Below are 19,399 nucleotides of genomic sequence, written 5' to 3'. Positions count from 1 at the left end.
AAGACAGACATGAATCAACAGCTCTTTTCCATGTCCTTACAGCAGTAGGTACCACAAAAGCCAATTCTGTCAAGTGTCACGCTTGTTCTCATGTACAATCAAGATATTTCCAGGCAGGAACAGGTTCCAGTCTTATTAAGTTTGATCAGACTTCAGCTTTTTCCCAGACAGTCGCACTTTACAGCTGTCTCTGAGCACCATTGTGATATTTACTGGGAAATGCAAGCGCTCCATTTCCATAAAAGCAGGCAGTTTAAAATTAGCTGCAAATAACTCAAAATGACTGCTTAGAGCAGAAATGTAATTTTCTGAACAGGGTTATTTGTTGTGAACATGATGCACTGCACTCATGATCTGTCATGCCTCATTACTTCAGATAAGTCAGGCCAGCGTAACGGGATAGAGACTCTCCTCAATGATGAGCTCCTTTAAGATGCTGCCTTCCAGGCTGAAGTCTTAAAAAAAACCCAAAATACCATTATCAAACTCATTTTCTCAAGTCCTGTGGCATATTTACAGGTTAAATGGAATGAACATTTTTTAATAGTTCTTAAAGCACAGCTCCACTTTTGAGAGTGATTCAACAAAAATGGAATCAATTGACTGAAAAGTTTATTGCCTGTAAGCATTCAAGTATCTCTTCAGAGGTTTAAAGAAATAGATATAGCAGCTTTGAATGGCCAATGAAAGTTCAGAAGCTGTTGGAGAATTTATTCTAATTCCAGTAGTAATTTGTGAGTGTCTCATTTGGTTAGGCCACCACAAACGAAATATAAGGCAAGCATGTCCCTGATTTGCATTGGTGGAGCTTAGCCACACTGGAACACAAGGAAGCTGTGTTGTTTCCATCTTGTATCCGGCTACCTAACTCCACCTAATTTGAGTTTGGGAACTCAAATACAATGCCATAATCTCCACCAGGTGCCCACTGGCACAATTTATTACAGTTACATCATTTGGAATATAATGCATACAAGGAGGACTAAAACTCAACACAGGGGTCCTTTAGTCGTACAGGGTCATGGTAAAAAGCACTAGAAACCTACTTTTGTGCTTAAAACAAGAGGTTTTATACCCACCTTGTAACTTAAAAGGAAAAAAACCCTGAAAAAGTGGCATCATTTGTATGTTACTTTTAAAAGTGGGACTATATTTCAAGCATTTATTAACCAAATTAAGCATATGCAATTTAAATTATGCTTTCCTTGTCTTAATAACATATTAATGAATATACATCAGTGAGTTGAACTAAAAATATATGGAAGATTTGCATGTCTGATTAGCTTTACAGAGTTTTGCAAATGACAGTTTGAAAGGAGAACAGAAAAAACCCTCTTGTGTCAAGGTCTATGCAAAATTACAGCTTAGAGAGGTTTCTTAATCAAAGGGTTGTTTTGTATCTTTTGTGAGCTAGAATCTCTTTCGAAACGAAGAGGACTTGTTCTTGGAATTATGTTCAAAGTAGTCAGTTCCTCAACTTTTAAAGCAGTAAGTGGGACAGTGATGTATTAATCAAAAGCACTGTCAGTGATCTCCTCCCAGCCATCTCCTTTCAGAGAAAAGCAGGGAAACTTATGCTTCAGCACAGTGCCTCAAGTAACCATATTCAAAACAAGCAAAAAGAAAAAAGAATGGAAGAGAGGCACACAAGGCAACAAGGAAAAAGCTATTTTGACAATGAAATTGTTGACAGCAATCAACTTATTCTAACTATTGAATAAGAAAACCCTCAAAACCCACACAATCCCAAACAATAAACCAGTTTTATTGTTAAAGCTGTGACTAAGTCAGGACTTGCTTGCTGTTCAGCTCTACTCCTTCCTGTTTCCAGACTTCTAGCATCACTCCAGGCAACTTGGCCAAATCTGTGGTTCAGCTTGCCATATTTCCCACCTAACACTGGAGAAAATAACCAGACAAATATAAGACAAGTATTTCAATCATGTTTCTCATTAATGATGTCACGAATGTATGTAGCTGAGATATATTCTAGAAACAAAGAATACTAATGCTGCTAAGATATCAAGATTCCTCTGTTCTTGCAATCTTAGCAGGTTCCCACCTCCAGATACCATTTTAGATCATTTCCAAATCAGATACCTTTTCCACACTTCTCCAGATTAAGTTTACAATACTAAACTCATCCAACAGCCGTGTCTCTCATTTTCTATTCCTCCTCCACTCTTTGAGGAAAAGCTGGCACTTCAGAGAGGTCATCCTTAGCATTCAAGGAAAGCTGCTTTACTTCTCATGTTCAAGAGACCACTAGCTCAGGTTTAAAATAGGTAATCCTTTGAACATGTATATTTAAATGAGCACCTTTTTGGATGACCTCTTAATTTTTTGTGCTCAATTTTGCCCCCATCCCACCCCTTCAACAAATGGGTCCAGACTAAAAATAATATGGGGAAAACAAAAAAAAGGTGGGGAGGGAGCAACGAAAAAACATTCATTTGGTCTCAGCCACTTTCAACTCTGTAAATGTGTAACTACCAGGGTAGGGCAATGGTGAGAACAAGTAACAAAGGTCTGGAACTCTTTAAATCCACATCACTACAAGAAAAAGACCTGTAACTTGAGACTACAATCTCAGACCCACATGTGATTTTTCCATGGCAGTTCTATTTACTGCCTTCCTTTCAGCCTATGCTTTCCACAAGATGAAGCAAAGGCCAGTGTACTAAGGTGCACTTGTAAGGCAGATCTATTTAATACGGAGGAAAGTGAACCTGCAAACGGAGATGAAAAGTTTGCGCTTCTTCGGTGCAAACTCCTACCAGTCATCTGCTGAAAACCTGACCTACATGACATGGAGGTTGGTATCTTCTAAATGAGCCTTGTTTCCTACAGTTTTAATTCACTTCCTTAGGAAGGGCATAAGCCTCACCCAGAATTTCTTTGCTGGCATCTAGAAGTCCCTAGGTACCAGTGCTAGTAGTATGAAGTGGTAGCAGCAAGAGCATCTGCAGCAGGAATGAGAGTTCACTTTTGTACAAACACAGAGATAGCATTCCAAGCATCACACATGTTGATTGACTACATTTCCATGCAGGGAGCTCATAATATCCTAGCACTAACACTCAGTTAGTTATTGATGGCCCAGGACAGCTTTGTACATCAGCAAATTCCAGCTGCTACCAGTGAAATCCCTCAGTCAGAGATTTTGTAAATGGAATTGTAAGAAGAAAAGGAAGAAAGAAGGGTGATGTTTATCCTTTTTTTTTTCATTTTTAACTAGGATGAGACACATGCGTAGAAGCACTAGAAGGACAGAAAGCCACAGCTTGCTAGAAGTTAGAAGAGAAATATCTCCTCAATAAAAAGATTACACTGAGAACTGTCTATGAATTGCATTCTCCTGTTGCCCATGCCTTCTGTTGCCTAATGTATTAATAGAAATGCTCACCACATGGGAATTCAAGTCGTGAAGAAAGGTGAAAAAAACAAAGCTGCTGGCAGATAACATACAAGCTGCTCAAAAGAAACCACACAGGTTCACTCCTCAGAAAGCTAATACATGCAGAGAAACACACAAGTTTAATGGTACAGTTTGCAGTGATTTTGTTACTGTGGACTGTGTTGGGTTTTTTTGTTGAATCAATTCTTGCACAGCCTAAGCTGTATGCATATATACTTTATGAAGTGTATACACATACATATAAGACAGAGTAAAGAGAATCCAAACAGTTAAGCAGCAGAGTGTAAGTTACAAGCATTTCTTCCCAGTGACATGCCAGCTTTCCAATTTTTTATCCTCTGATATCTTCTCCTGCAGTAGTTCTTCCTAATTAAAGTAGGTTAAGAACCTGTTCTTAAGTACATGCCTGAACACTAATATCTGGGGATCTCAAGAGAGACTGTGACAAACCTGGAAGGATCTCCAAAATGTTTTTCAGCAGCAATGTGGCATAGCATCAAAAGAGTGGGCAGGCTGGCCAACTGGCAAAACTACTTTAAATGTGTTTGGAGAGGCTAGGCCTGTATAAACAAGATGCTTTGTTAACCAATGCAGTGGGCACTTACGTTCACAACAACTCCTTTTTCTTCCTGAGTCTTCTAAGAACAAATTACTTGCTAATTTACCCAAGTCCTCTGAAGAACACAGATGGCCAGCAACACTGGAGCTAAGATGCAAAGAGACCAGTTGCTCTGATTTACTGTGTACAGGGTTTCCAGCACAAATATTCCCCCTTTTAAAAATGTTTTATTTGAGAATGACACAAAACTTTTGACTTTTGTTAAAAAGAATCCAGCAGAGATTGCAATTTTTAGTCTTTCAACCACGTTCCACTTGAAAGCCTCTCAGGCTAACTGTATTTCACAAAATATATTTATCCCAAGAGGAATTAATTCGGAAAACAGAATATATTCACTTTCACACCCAAACTACACACTGCTGGTTTCACAAAAGGTGGGCAGTGCCGAAAGAATTCACTAATTCCTACTGATCCTAGGAGGCCTTACATCACCAAATGCTCTCTCTGGGTCCTCAACAACTGGAAACACGGCAGCAAACAGACCCACTCTTTGCATTCAAAGTTGCTTTTTAATAAACCAGGAATCAATCACATTGGCCAAGCGTGGTCCCCTCCGCCTTGTGCACCAGGCTTGGCATTAGTAAAATTTTTCATCTCACCTTCTGCAAATCTCCAAAGACCTTCCACTTCATACATTAAACTCTGTCTTTCCAAGCCTTACACTACATTTTACTCCAATTAAAGCCTGATTTTGCAGCAGCAAGGTTGACTCTCTACCTGTTTGGTAGGTGTGGGAAATGCAGAGCTGCTCTTCTACCCTCTGGCAGAAAGCCAGGCCAGGCCACATGCTCTGAAGAAGGCAGAAGCCCTGACTAAACTAGTGTAAGAGCAAGGTCATGCAGCCAAATGGTGCCATCTGCATGTGGAATTTTGTGCAAATTCAATGCTTTTATTTGCATATTTGCAGTCAGTTTCTATATAATTCCAAGTCCATGGTGATGGGGGATTGCACCAACAGTGGAGTCATTGTGATTATTTACACCCACCACAGCAGTAGTGGTGACTGTCACATTGAAACTGCTCCGCCAACCTGCTTCAAACTTGAGTAATTTCTTTGGTGATGGGGGGTGTGCAATTTAGCATCTCCAATTACCCAGTTAATGCAAAGCAATGAGAAACCACAAGAAACTCATAACCATCCTCTAAGCTCATTAGCAACACAGAATAACTTTCTGATTAGAGAACAGAGCCAGAGCTGTGGAGATTCTGAAGCTCATCAGCCATCTCTGCATCCAGCCTCTCCAACCTGTTCTCTTTAAGTGCTGTCAGCTTTTTTTGCCCTCACTTCAGTGCCACAGCTCCCAAGAAAATGCTCTTGCTCTCCTGAAACCAAACTCCCAATTTCCTGACCCAGAAGTTCACGCATTCACATGGAACTAAAGCACAAAGTACAAAAGAAACATGCTCTTAGCTCAATCTTCCACGTGAGGTTCAGTGAATAGAGAAGGAACTGAAATGCACACAGAGACTGGATTAAACAAGGAGCATGAAGCCATCTGTTCTACCTGAAAGCCTGTGGGCTAAATGCTCAGGTTTGTTGTGGCCAAGACCCTGCCTATACATGTGACCACACTGACTTTATCCAGCTTGAGTCTTGAAGATCTAAAAGCATGCACAACCACAAACTTTCAGAGTAACCTACCCCAGTGCAGCAGTAATGGCAAAGAAAAGGTTGAAAACTATAGAAAAGCTTTTAGTAGGGGAGCCAGGACGAGGATCGAGGCCTGTTAGCTAAGGGTAGGTTCCAAAAGCACCCCAACCACTTCTTGGGGACAAGTGAGTTGATAGAAAACCAGGGCGAGGACTTCCAGAAAAGCCATGAGCAGACAGGGATAACATAAGGATGATGAGAACGAGAAAGAACAGGTCCTTCTGACTGTAAATGAGTAGTGCCAATTCCAGAAAAAGGTGTAGCTGAGTGATGAAATGCATTTGCTAGAAACAATTTTCAACAGACAGGCCTGTTGAACCCAGCTGCCCCTGTCCCAACCTCATCGTAATCTGTACCCCAAGGCTGCAAGACATGGCTCTGGAGGGTGTTTCATCAAAGCTAAGCAACATTTTATTGCTCTATGAGAATGCCAGACAGATGTTAGATTGCAAAACATTCGTCGATCATATGGGACACATAACAGATGGCAAGTTCCCTGTCATAATATAGACCTCAATATATTTTCTGAGAAGGTAAAAAATCACAAGGCTCTCGGACTGATTCTGAATTTAGGTAGATGAAAGGCAGCAAATATGCATCATTATAACACCTATCTTCATACAGCTCACCTTTAGTTCATACAGAATTCTCCCCATAACACTCTGAGCTCAGCTACAATCACAAAAATATCTGTCTCACTTAAATTACTCTATTAAACTACTTCAGCAAATCCAGTTCCAGAGTAAAAACAGTTGACAAGGGATGTCTGTGTGTGCATGCACCTACACACCCCTATGTGTGTATACACGGCACAAATAAACAATGATGTAAACTGTTAGTACCAATAACTGTAGAATATCCTTGCTTCATGTAGGACGGATAGATGAGGTACTAATGAAAAAATATTGTCATATATATTCAAAGGAAAAGCGATAATTCAAGAACACAGTTATTTGATATCTCAGTTTAATGCTCTTATCTCTGTAATATATAACACTTAAAAATCCCAACAGCAACAAGCAACAAAATTCTCTTCTTGTTCCCCAAATCTCATTTTGCTTTCAGGAGAAGGTGACAAAAATTGAACTGTCAAAGCAAAGGACTACAGAGGGTGCCACGCAGGGGTTTAAGAAAATAACTGAGTTAAGTCAGTCAGCTGTGTTCCAGTTTTCTCTGTGCTGAGTGATCCGCTGCCCTCTGGTTTTTATTTGCTTTTGCACTGTACTGCCTTATGTAACTGTTCCCTCCAGCTCATAAATTTCCAAGGTGAACAAAAAGCTCAAGTGATGACATTCGGCTTGGCCACAAAGGTGATTTTTTTCCACTAACTTCTACTTAACAGGGTTTATATTTTTAATCACATAAAAGTATTAAGCCTGTTGCAGTTAAGTTGATCAATTATGCTTCTAAATGCCTGTGTTTTTCCATTTTTGACCAGGACAACATTTCTGATAATGTTAATAACTACAAAGATTTAAGTGGATTAATGCCAGAAAGGAGAAACAGTTTAGTGGTTGGTTTTCCTCCCCATTCTCAGGCCAGGCTGCCCTTATTTTGGTTTGGGTACCTAGAACTGCTGTTCATCTCCCAGAGCATCACTTTGCTCATATTGATACTGTACAAAAGGTGGTACATCTTTACAGAATGGATCTTACATAAAAAGGACAGGAAGTCCATTATCTGAAGTTATTTTAAGAGATAGCTCTGAAGCAGCCTGACCTGCAGTCACACAGAGCCAAAAGCAGCCATAATCCTTCTTCTCTATAGCATGAGTTTACTCATGACATTTTCTTGATCTGACCTTTATTCACTGGTGAAAGCTATTGCTGGAGATAACCGCAGCCAAGAGACCTGTGCTTACAAAAATGTGACAAACACCAAGAGATGCTCAGCAGCATTCAATCTGTAATGCTAGCAAGGTAATGAGATTTATAGAAGCTAACTAAGTAATAATAATTCTTTCACTATTTTACTGTGAAAGCATGATCGATTTCAGTATTTGTCTATGTGCGTGAATTCAACTTTGCATTTGCTCATAGCATGGCTGATACAAATTTCACCTAAATTTGTTTAGAACATATGCAATTAATAAGTCAGAAACTTAGTTTTATTAGAGATCTATTTCACTCCTTTCCAGAACACTAAAAGAATAAAATCTTCATAGTCATACAAACTAAAGTTAATGAAATTTCAGAAAACCTCTCCAATTCATAATCCTGATGCAATTTCATCATGTCTTTTGGGAAGAATACTGCAGTGGAATCCCAGACTTCATGTTAAATTAGGGCAGAAAATACTCTTTGCTCATGTAACATGCTTAACATCCCACATAATTCCAATAAAAGTGCTATTACATGGATTAACAGTATTTTAAACAATCGAAAGAAATGCATGAGAAAATACCCATTCTGTAAATAAATTTAAGCATAAAAGTCAAGAGCAAATACTCAGGCTAATCTATAACATTTGATCAGTCTCAGATAAGAAACTGCAAAATATATGTAATGCTGCAAGAAAGTAAAACTTAACGGTGAAACAGCCCACAATAGTAGTGGGAAGAACATAGCCTCAGTGGAGGGGCACATCTCATAAGAAAAATAACATTACAAAGTCCATAAAACTAGTTTAAATATCTTAATGCCAAACCACAGTGCAAAACCAATGCATTTATTTTCTATTAATGACAAGGTCAGATATAAATCTGTGACAGAAATCTGCAGGTAACCTAACATTGCGCAGCAGTGACTGCTCGCCATATGGAGCAGTGTTGGTGCAGCAGGGCAGGGAAGGGCACGAGAAGGGCAACTGCAGCTCACACCACTGTCCCTCACAGCAGATTCACGTCCAGTTGAAATTTCATGCCAAAAGAGCTTTACAGCAATGCTCAGAGAGGGAGAACAAAGACATAAAGAAGGGGGCAGGGAGCTATAGATGTTTTAAGAGAAAGCCAGCAAGGTACAGGAGGATGAAACCACTGCACCAAAGAAAAGATGGGCTGTTCAAAAGGAAAGAATGAACTGGCAGCGAATAGCAGTGAATATCATGAACAGATGAAGGCAAATGCAGGCTAAAGTGCAACTGCTTTAGGAATTTATTTTTAGCCATACTGTTAAAGAATAGAATACTGTTAAAGAGTTGTGGTCAATGGCTTGATGTCCGGCTGGAGACCGGTAACGAGTGGTGTCCCTCAGGGATTGGTGTTGGGACCGGTCTTATTCAACATCTTTGTCGGTGACATGGACAGTGGCATTGAGTGCGCCCTCAGCAAGTTTGCCGATGACACCAAGCTGTGTGGTTCGGTTGATACACCGGAGGGAAGGGATGCCATCCAGAGGGACCTTGACACGCTTGTGAGGTGGGCTGATGCCAACCTGATGAAGTTTAACCATGCCAAGTGCAAGGTCCTACACCTGGGTCGGAGCAATCCCAGGCACAGCTACAGGTTGGGCAGAGAAGAGATTCAGAGCAGCCCTGCAGAGAAGGACTAGGGGGTGTTGGTCCATGAGAAAATGAACATGAGCCAGCTTCAGTGTGCACTCGCAGCCCAGAAAGCCAACCGTATCCTGGGCTCCATCAAGAGAAGCGTGACCAGCAGGTCGAAGGAGGTGATCCTGCCCCTCTACTCTGCTCTCGTGAGACCTCACTTGGAGTATTGTGTGCAGTTCTGGCGTCCTCAACATAAAAAGGACATGCAACTGTTGGAACAAGTCCAGAGGAGGGCCATGAGGATGATCAGGGGACTGGAGCACATCCCATATGGAGACAGGCTGAGAAAGTTGGGGCTGTTCAGCCTGGAGAAGAGAAGGCTGCGTGGAGACCTCAGAGCAGCCTTCCAGGATCTGAAGGGGGCCTACAAGGATGCTGGGGATGGACTCTTCATCAGGGACTGTAGTGACAGGACAAGGGGTAACGGGTTCAAACTTAAACAGGGGAAGTTTAGATTGGATATAAGGAAGAAATTCTTTACTGAGAGGGTGGTGAGGCACTGGAATGGGTTGCCCAGGGAGGTTGTGAATGCTCCATCCTTGGCGGTGTTCAAGGCCATGCTGGATGGGGCCTTGGGTGGCATGGTTTAGTGTGGGGTGTCCCTGCCCATTGCAGGGGGGTTGGAACTAGATGATCTCAAGGTCCTTTCCATCCCTAACTATTCTATTCTATGAATATGGGCTTTCAAAGCAGTCTTTCATGGCTAGCATCTTCATCTGCCTTTAACCAAGATTTTTAAAGACTATATCATCAGCATAAAGGAAACTTTAAATGTTACAGTAAAATCTTTACTGAAGAATCAAAGTTCAAGATGCAAGTTATGATGCAAGATCCTGAAGTAAACTTCTCAAAGTTTAGGGCACCAGTATTTCCAAATGTTTCTCATCAGAAGTGTTTTTAAGAGCACTTAGAGGAAAGGGTTCGTTTTTTTTTTCCTATGATGGGTAATGCCAAGGCTAGTGAGAAGTAATGCATGCAAGTTGTAATGGATTCTCAAGCCCAGAAACATCCCTCTTCCATCAGAAAACACTCGTGAAATGTAACAAAATTCATGCAAACTCTATCTAGTGACATTATCACTTCAAACTTTCCATTTCTAGCCATATTAGGTCTTACACGTACAGTCTTTCCATCATGAAAGAATTGCCTGATTAAATTCAGAGATGGCAAGCAGAAAGCAAGGTCATTTATTGAAGCTGAAGGAGCAAACACTCCACCAAACTGTCTTGCCTTCTGCTGGGAAGAGATCTAAATCCAGCCCAGACACACAGAGAAGAATCAGAGCGACTTTAAATTCTGGAAAGGTACGTTTTATACAGAGTATTTCTTTGCTTCTGTTGAAACATGAAATATTAACGCCAATTCATTACACATCAATGCATTTGTATACTCCCCTGTTATCAAGTGTCCAAATGAAAACAATCTGTTCTAAATAATTTACTCCTGAATCATCAGTCAGCTTTATTCTGCAAATCCAGATCTTCACTATTTGCCAAGTCACATATATGACTGACAACCTTTTAGAAAAGACATTCTCTTTGTTAAGTTTCAGAAAGGTACCAGCATATGTGTATTTGACATGCTACAAAACTTGATTATTTAGAGCTGATAGAAATGTGCTAATGATAACATAAAAATACATATAGAGGCTATAAAACATGATTGTTTTAAGTTTATAGACTGGATCCAGTGTGCAAGAACAACTTGTTCAACCTTCAATAGTAGCCTCTTTCCAGACACATGTGGCAAGAGGCTGAGGGCTGGATGAACTATTCTGGCAACCCACTTGCTGACATTTCAGTCCTGGGGTTCCCAAAACTCAGCCCTTCACAGGAGCGTGCAGCCTGATGAGGACTGCCTCAACGAAAAGCTTTTCAGCAGAAAAGCTATTTAATCCAAAGCTAAAGACCATGTGAAACCACAGCTCCTGAAAATAAATGCCAATTTTGACTCAAGTGGTGACAATGCTAATTACTGTGTGATTATTTCTGGAAGTACCAGTCTAATACCCTTAGTTGCACCAAATATCAGACACTTGCTGACAGCTCACTACTGTCCTCAGCAACGGAGGCAAAAGTTATGTCTGGTGGCAGTTCGAAAAAGCACATTCACACAGCTGCTTCCGTTTGAAATACAAAGCTGCATTGCTAAAATAATTCATTTCCTTTTGTTGTGGGACTCTTTGGTAAAAGGAATGACAGTGTCTCTGAAATGTGTATTCTTCCTTCATGTTCACATCCCCTTTCCCATGCTGCACAGGGTGGAAGAAATACAAATGTACTTGCTGACTGATGTTACCGCAAAAATCCATTACTGGGGAAAATACAATTTCAAAACAAGAGTCACAAGCTACATAATTCCCTTATGAAATACAACAGTGGTTCTGAGTTCAGGATTTGTATTTGGTTTTAAATGAACATGGGTATTTTTCCCATTTGCTCACTAATGTACTGATTCAATTGCACTCCTGTAACCTTTTTTTCTTAACTTTTTCCATTTATTACTAATAGAATATAATTGTTTCCAATCTCAGCAGCAGAAATCTCCACTTTTTTTTGACACTAGGAAAAAAACTCTAAACTCACACACTCTTACTGTATTGGTCACTGCAGAGACAGATGAGTGGAAGGCAGAGGGCCAGCACTTAGTAAGGATAAGCTTTCAAAGACTGAGGAAAAGTGGATAAACAGAGTAACTTCAACAATATACATTGTCTCTGTAGGATTCCAATTTACTGGTACATTCATTCTGGCCATGGTATAGCCACACAGTTTCAATTAAATCATTCAGTCAGCAGAGCTGTATTCCAGGCATGTGTGTGTGTACACGTGCACATACATATTTTAGGTATACATAATCCAGGTACTAAAATCTTATAAAATCCAAGGCAACTTGCTAAATGTTAACTATTAACATCAAAACCCCCAAATCAGCTCATGGCATGTTTTGCAGTAGCTGCTGCTAAGAAATGAGGTTCTAAGATGCGCTAAGACATTGCAGAGAGAAAAAGATAACAAATTGAAACGCACTTCCTGTCAGAAAAAGACAGAAAGATTGAAGATGGGAAGCTGTGCCTTTAGTTATACATTCATATGAATGTCAAAGATTAAAAAGAAATGCAGCGTTCAGCACTGATAGAGCTGAATTTTTTTCTCAGGCCAGACTGCCTGAGACTAGATTGCATAGGGTGTGACTGGTAATAAAGATGCAACACGAAAATAGGTGTTATGTAAAATAAGAGTCTTTCCCCTTATTTGTCCTAAAATGTAAGGGATGCTTGATCATCATAATCTGTGAACTTCAGTTTTTTTTCAGCTTCTCCTTTGCAGATATTACCTATTTTTAGTATTTGGTTAGAAAAATAGACCAAACGAAGACTAATGGACTTCGCAGTGCATGGATGTCCTGATGTCTAAATCATGACAATGGAATACAAATATAATCACTAGCATGGCTGATTTTATGTTTTATTTCTAGATCATCAGATTTTTCAAGCTTAATGTAAAGAGAGCTGTCAATACATATATGGAGATTTAAAAAGAAACCAAATTGCATTCATCAGCCAGAATGTATCTTTGTATTCAAAGATGGACCACAAGTACAAGTACATTAAAGGCTTGGTGGTGAAAAACACACTGACTTGATTTGGATATAGAGAATTCAGCAATAGGTAAAATGTCTCAGCACATACGTAGTTAAATCAGGTTTCTGTATTTTGCAACAGAAAGCTTACCTGCCCAATTTTTCCCAGTTCCATTTCAACTATTGCAACAGGAGTGTTTATCTGATCAATGTGTCTCGACTGTGACTTCAGATCCACTCGCCAGTTCATGTTTTTCAGGACGTTATCCCAACGGCTCTGATTGATCAGGCTCTCGTGGATCTTCATTCGGTGGTTCTTCCAAAATTTCGCAATGACTGCAGCTTGGTCTGATGTGATGCCACCTTGTTTTTTGGTTTGCGCAGTAAGAAAAGCCTCCAGCTGATTCAAATCCATGTCCGCTGAAGCAATGGACTGTGGGGAAAATAAGAGGAGTAAAAGGGAAAAGCTGGCTCAAACCTACTTTTTAACAGTCTACCAAAAGGTCACATATTTAGGGTTTTACAAAATATAGGATTTTAAAAGCATAGCGCAAACAGATCTGGGTCATGAAAACCTGACAATTTTCACTGAAACTCAGTTTGTAAGTGCCTACCACTCATCCCAGATTCCTGTCCCCAGAGAGATGTAGGGCAATGGATCGGCAACAGTGATGAGGAAGCTGAGAGCACCTTTGGAAGTGCAGTACTGGTACAGGAGGCTTCTCACTGTCTGCCTGGCCCTCTCCTCCAGTATGCTCCAGGCATACCCAACTGGTCACTGCTGGCAACACTGAATCAGGCACAATACTGCTGTTCTGATGGTCTGGGGAAAGCTGGGGCAAACACGGCATGCCCTTGGCCAAGGCTGAGACAAGTGAGGAGACATCCCAACACATTGCAACATCCACAGCTTCATCTGCCACCACCACACCACAGACAAGGAAGCAAAACTGTTAAATGCTGCACCAGTAAAGCAGGGTCTGCAGCACTGGCCGCTGCAATGTGCTGGCTGTGGCAGCAAGAATGTGAGCCTTCCAAGGCTGAGAGCCTGTGTGCATGGAGCAATCCTTAGAAACGCAACTGCAGCTTCTTCCAAACGGTCAGTGGACTCTGTCGGGCTAAATGTGTGTTTTGCAAGGGAGTGCGAGGGGTCATTTATTTCTCCTCCCTGCAGAACAACAGAAATTATTCTTGCCAAACTCTTTTTTTAATAGATACCCAGTTTTTCCACCTTGTAGGAGTATCAGCTTTTTTCAAAGCTGATACTTTTTCAAAGCTGATACTCCTACAGCCTTAAATTTGCATTGCCTAACTGGCAGCAGTTGCTAAATATGGCTGTGAAAGGAAGGGAGGACAGGAGGTGGGGAGAGGAAACTGTGGCTAAGTTTCCCCATTGTAGTTTCAAACAGACACTTTCACTTCATTCTCACTCAAAATGGATGTATCTTACCCTAAATGAACATGACAGCTCCAAGCAGGTGCTGATTTGGAGCACATCAAGGTGAACTGCAGCTAACACTGCAATCTCTGGGGTTTGCCTCTATTTAATTTTCCTTGACACAGTATTCCTGCTGCTGTACTCCATGCATTCAGGGAAGTAATGATCTTGCTCTTGTTAACCAAGTGGGTGATGCCGTGTGGCTTTTGGCTGGATGCAATCCATGCACTTCACATTGCTTGTCTGCAAAACCGGGTATCACTTAGCTGAAAACCAAGGGGTTAGTGCTTTCTGAGATTGTCAAGGGTGTGAGACCTGCTGCTTCATCGGCGATGAACTGAAACTGTCAGCGGGGTGAGCTACCAGCAGGCTTTGCCACCTTCCTCTAGACCAGACAGATGTCAAAGTACGGGATCTTACTTACAACAGGAGCAGCCTGAAATAAAATGGCAGGTAGAAAAAAAGACCTAGCACAAGACCTAAAAAAGACCTAACAGAAGAACTAGCCCAAAACAAAGAGCTTATGTATCACACAAATGACAGAACAGCAGCAGGTTTGCTGTTTTGAAGGGAGTAATGACATGCCCAACCTCCAGTAGATACACCACCACATCCTCCTTACTTAAAGGGTTTTGCTTCTTGCCAAGAGCAAACCAGAAACAACAATACGGCCCAACACACCACCCCACACCACCCCCCCAACAAACCACTTCTGATTTACAACACTTTTTTAAACAGCCTTTAATCATCCAGTGTATAAGATCTTTCTCCTGGAGCTTTCGTAGTGTTTTGTTTTAAGAGGGACGTGTTGCCTTCCCTCACTCTCACAATGGATTAGCTGCCATCTGTTACGTGATCAAGAGAAGAAATGGCAATCCACACTAGAAGTAAACAATCGGCTGTATCAGAGTTCCAGCTTAATAGAAGCATCTGCCAATTTATTACAAAATTTGAGATGTCTAGTGTACCAATGATTTTTCTATAGGGCATTCACCCTGTGTATATTGCTTGCTTTTATCACGAAGATATTTAAGTTAAGAGGAAATTATTCTCTAGTATCTAGTTATGCTGTAAGTTAAAAAAGCACTTTTCATTTTGAAAAGAAAAGTTGTTTGGACTCACAGCCCTTTCCTACATCCACTTCTTACATGAACAAGACTGTCTATTACAGCAGTGTGGAATAGTTTCTGGTTTAATATTTTTTATATCACTACATCTATGTGGGGATCTGTATGAGTTGTTGTGAACACAAACTATCACTTATGCACACCTTTTGGTTGGTTCATGTTGGTTTACATGAATGAGGAGGCAATAGAGCTGCAGACCCAAGCACCTTATGTAAGCCCTGTCAAGACCAAGATCAAGTTGAGACGCAGACTTTCTTCTGTGCAGAAGTGTGTGTAGACTGTGCAGACTTTCTTCTGTGCTGTTTCAGCTGTGCAGAAAATCACCTTCTGTTTTATTCCTTTGCAGGAACTGAGATCATAAAATGAATGAAGCAAAGGTGTCATGGAGAAACATCTGATCTTCATTAATGCAGATTCACTGGATCAAATAACGAGGTAACCCTTTCCTAGGCTTGATTCTATAACCTTCAAACATTTCACGGTTGTAATTCTTCAGATTATTTTTCACCTCACCCCTTCACAACAACTCTTTTTGCAAGATGCAGGAAGATTTCTGGCAGTGCTTTGCTAAGATGATAAAAACCAAACCCACACACACACAGAGTTCCTTACTGTGCTTGACACACAATACAAGTCTGACTCCAAAGTGTATCTGAAAAAGGAAGCTTATGACCAAGCTTGCAGTTTTAAGTAGAAGAAAGGTTATACAGGAGGGTTAAACTTGCTTGTTTGGCAAAGATCATCAACAGATTGATGATTAGTTAAGATCTGGTGCAAGCTACATTTAAAAACTCCCTATGTTCAGAAATCGTAAGCACGCTGATAGGTATTGCTACCAAAATACTATCCCATAATACAGAGGAATGAAACCATGTATCATAATTAGCAATCATTTACCTTGCTTGCTTTCACACGTGCACAGGTACACACAGTATGGATTGCTTAATCTGTACATGTACACAGCTAAGAAATCAGAAGGTAACAACCATACTGTATTTTGGTGGAATATTTATCAGGTAATGCAGGCCTTAAATAATATACCAATAGAGTCTATCATTCAGACTAAAATCTCTCTCAGCTTGGAAATACAACTACCACTTAAAAACTCCTTTTAAAAAGTATATAGAGATTTTAATTGGAAGTGGGTACAAAGAATCAATGAGTACAACTGCAGCATAGCTGCCTGAAGATACTACTGAAGATACATTTACTTTGAAATTCCTCAACATAACTCACCAGCTATAAAAACTGTCAAAACACATAAGAACAGCAACTCATTTAATGTTATTTTTCATCTTGGAAACATTTCACTATCGACAGGAAACCTGATAAAAGTTACAAATGAGAGAACAATTAAGGTCTTTGCTGATCTTCCATCTCCTCTATTGTATGAATACTTAAACAACTCCTTCTTTAAACAAGTGTAGTTCTACTCCATTGCTCATATGAATGGACATAGTTAAATTCTGGACTTTCTTCAAGGTTGAGGAAATATTTAAATTTAACTTGAAAGAAAAAAAGAATTTATATTTCCAGTGATATTCCGAACAGGACTACAAACAGTTCTATCCATTACCTTTAACAATGTTCATTTATTACGCAGAAATTCAAATCACAGTGAACACATCTTACTGATATTTCTAAGGATTAATTTAAAGTTAAAACATGAGTGGCTCTTCTGTGCTTATGACTAAAGACAAATAAAATATATCTGATTATAGGTATCCCTCTCATGCTTTTAAACCCTAGGAGTTTTGGAGGAGTATTTCCCACCACCAGGACAACGATCAGCTCTTGTCCAGTTCCCACAGCAATCAGCAGTGATCAAGATAGTTTCACTGGTGGAATAAACACCACAGACACGTTTTAGCATCACAACTTGCTCTTGTGAGACCTCACTTGGAGTACTGTGTGCAGTTCCGGTGTCCTCAACATAAAAAGGACATGGAACTGTTGGAACAAGTCCAGAGGAGGGCCACGAGGATGATCAGGGGACTGGAGCACCTCCCGTATGGAGACAGGCTGAGAAAGTTGGGGCTGTTCAGCCTGGAGAAGAGAAGGCTGCGTGGAGACCTCAGAGCAGCCTTCCAGTATCTGAAGGGGGCCTACAAGGATGCTGGGGAGTGACTCCTCATTAGGAACTGTAGTGACAGGACAAGGGGTAACGGGTTCAAACTTAAACAGGGGAAGTTTAGATTGGATATAAGGAAGAAATTCTTTACTGAGAGGGTGGTGAGGCACTGGAATGGGTTGCCCAGGGAAGCTGTGAATGCTCCATCCTTGGTGGTGTTCAAGGCCAGGTTGGACAGAGCCTTGGGTGACATGGTTTAGTGTGAGGTGTCCCTGTCCAAGGCAAGGGGGTTGGAACTTGATGATCTTAAGGTCCTTTCCAACCCTAACTATTCTATGATTCTATGATTTAAAGGTGTGGAAAGTTGTTTCATCCATCGGCTCCTTCAGCTGAATCGCTGTGAGCATTGATTCAAGAGGGATACATCTTACTAATGTCAATGTCTTAGTCCAGACAGACCTTGAAGTGCAGGATCCACTCCCATACTTTGACTCACCATACTGTCAGTGACACATGTCATTAAATTATAAAGACTTTATATTCTGAGCTAAGTGTGTGTACATGCAGATCCTGCCTTCATTGTTTCCCACTTTATCTCTTTAATGATCCTCAATAAACATACTTTTGCAATATGTAATCACACTTCCCTTTTTATTTACAGACTGTCCCATTTCTAAGCAGTTCCACAGCATGTCAACAAGTGCTGTGCTAAAAGTATGACACTGAGGAAAAAAAGGTTATGCAGGACCTAATTCCAGTTCTTACTGGAAATCACAAATGCTTTACTATTTCAACATAAAAATCTTCAACTAACAAAAAGCAGAAGTTTTCTAGGAATGTAGAGAATCACACCTGTTGTACACCAGTAATTTAATTTACATTATTATGACTATGCACTCAAGTGACTAAGTGAAAAAAGCCAATTTTCAAAACTAGAGTCTTTAAGAGAACATCATTAATATCTAACGAATATTAAAAATTTCCTCATGCTATCTCTTTTGAGATTTTTTAAAAAAATATCTATTTTTTTACCCCTAGGAAGCACAGCTTATGGACAGTATTTCACACTACAAGCATGTAAACCCTACTCTCAGCAACTGTCTTCACCTTTCTTTCCAGAGGCTAAGCAGATGCTTTTAAACAAGAAACAGTTTTGGTCATACTAACTTCTCTTTGTGCTAATCTTCAACACATACCCACTGTGTCTTCAAATATAATTCAGCCAATAAAAATATGACTTCAAATACCGTTTCCTTAATGGAACAGTATTTGATAATCTGGAGAGTTTTGTATTAGCTTAATTAGATCCATTAGACATGTGCTATGGTACACAGAACAGGAAAACAGACTTATATTCATTATCTCTTCTCAGAAACAAAGCCTGACAAGCAATACTGGTGAGAAACAACAACTGGTAAAACCCACTGGGGAAAAAGAGAATGCACTTCATTTCCAGAAAGAAAACATTACTTGTCAACCATTACGGAAGAGGTCCAAGAGCTGGCCTTGCCAGCATGTGCAGGCATTTTCTCCAGCTGACCCTCAAAATCACAAGCTGCTGCCAACCTGTAGCACAAAGCAATCACAAGCTCAGTGAAATAAACAATTCAGTTCTGTTCACACTAATGAAGTTCACACTAATGAACTTGCCTCTTTAGGTTTTGAGGAGGTGGGAGCGAGAGGCTATAGCTGTATCACAACCGTTGTAATTTAGATGCTCGTTGAAAACTGTTTCTCAGACCCTTGAAGCACAAGCACGGAGGGGGAGACCAGCCACAGACAGGAGGAACATGCCAAGGGACCCCACTTGGCCAAACCCTTTGATAGCACAAAAGCCAATTCTTGTTAACATCCGGATACTGTGCATTCCTTTCACTTAGAAGGGCTTTGGGGCAAATAGGGGGTACCTGCTGCATGCAGCTTTGGGGTGTATAGTTTCTCCTTCTCTAAAAAGAAAGGCAACCCTGGGAGAGCAGGAGGGGGAACAGAAGCAGCTTTCATCATCTT

At 40.5% G+C, this 19,399-nt stretch overlaps 1 protein-coding gene across 1 annotated transcript in view; it reads right to left on the bottom strand.

Annotated features, from left to right (window-relative positions):
- COMMD1 (copper metabolism domain containing 1) overlaps positions 1 to 19,399 on the bottom strand; it is a gene marked incomplete at its 3' end in the record, with an annotated part of 85,425 nt that overhangs the window by 47,952 nt on the left and 18,074 nt on the right. The window contains exon 2 of the mRNA XM_080616214.1: positions 12,908 to 13,189. Coding sequence (XP_080472340.1) covers positions 12,908 to 13,189 — 282 coding nt within the window. The remainder of the gene's footprint in view (positions 1 to 12,907; positions 13,190 to 19,399) is intronic.

The sequence above is a fragment of the Psittacula echo genome (assembly GCF_963264785.1).
Source record: "Psittacula echo genome assembly, chromosome: 4".
Classification (NCBI taxonomy): domain Eukaryota; kingdom Metazoa; phylum Chordata; class Aves; order Psittaciformes; family Psittacidae; genus Psittacula; species Psittacula echo.
Note: the sequence above shows the minus strand (reverse complement) of the source record. Positions and strands in the feature narration are given on the sequence as shown.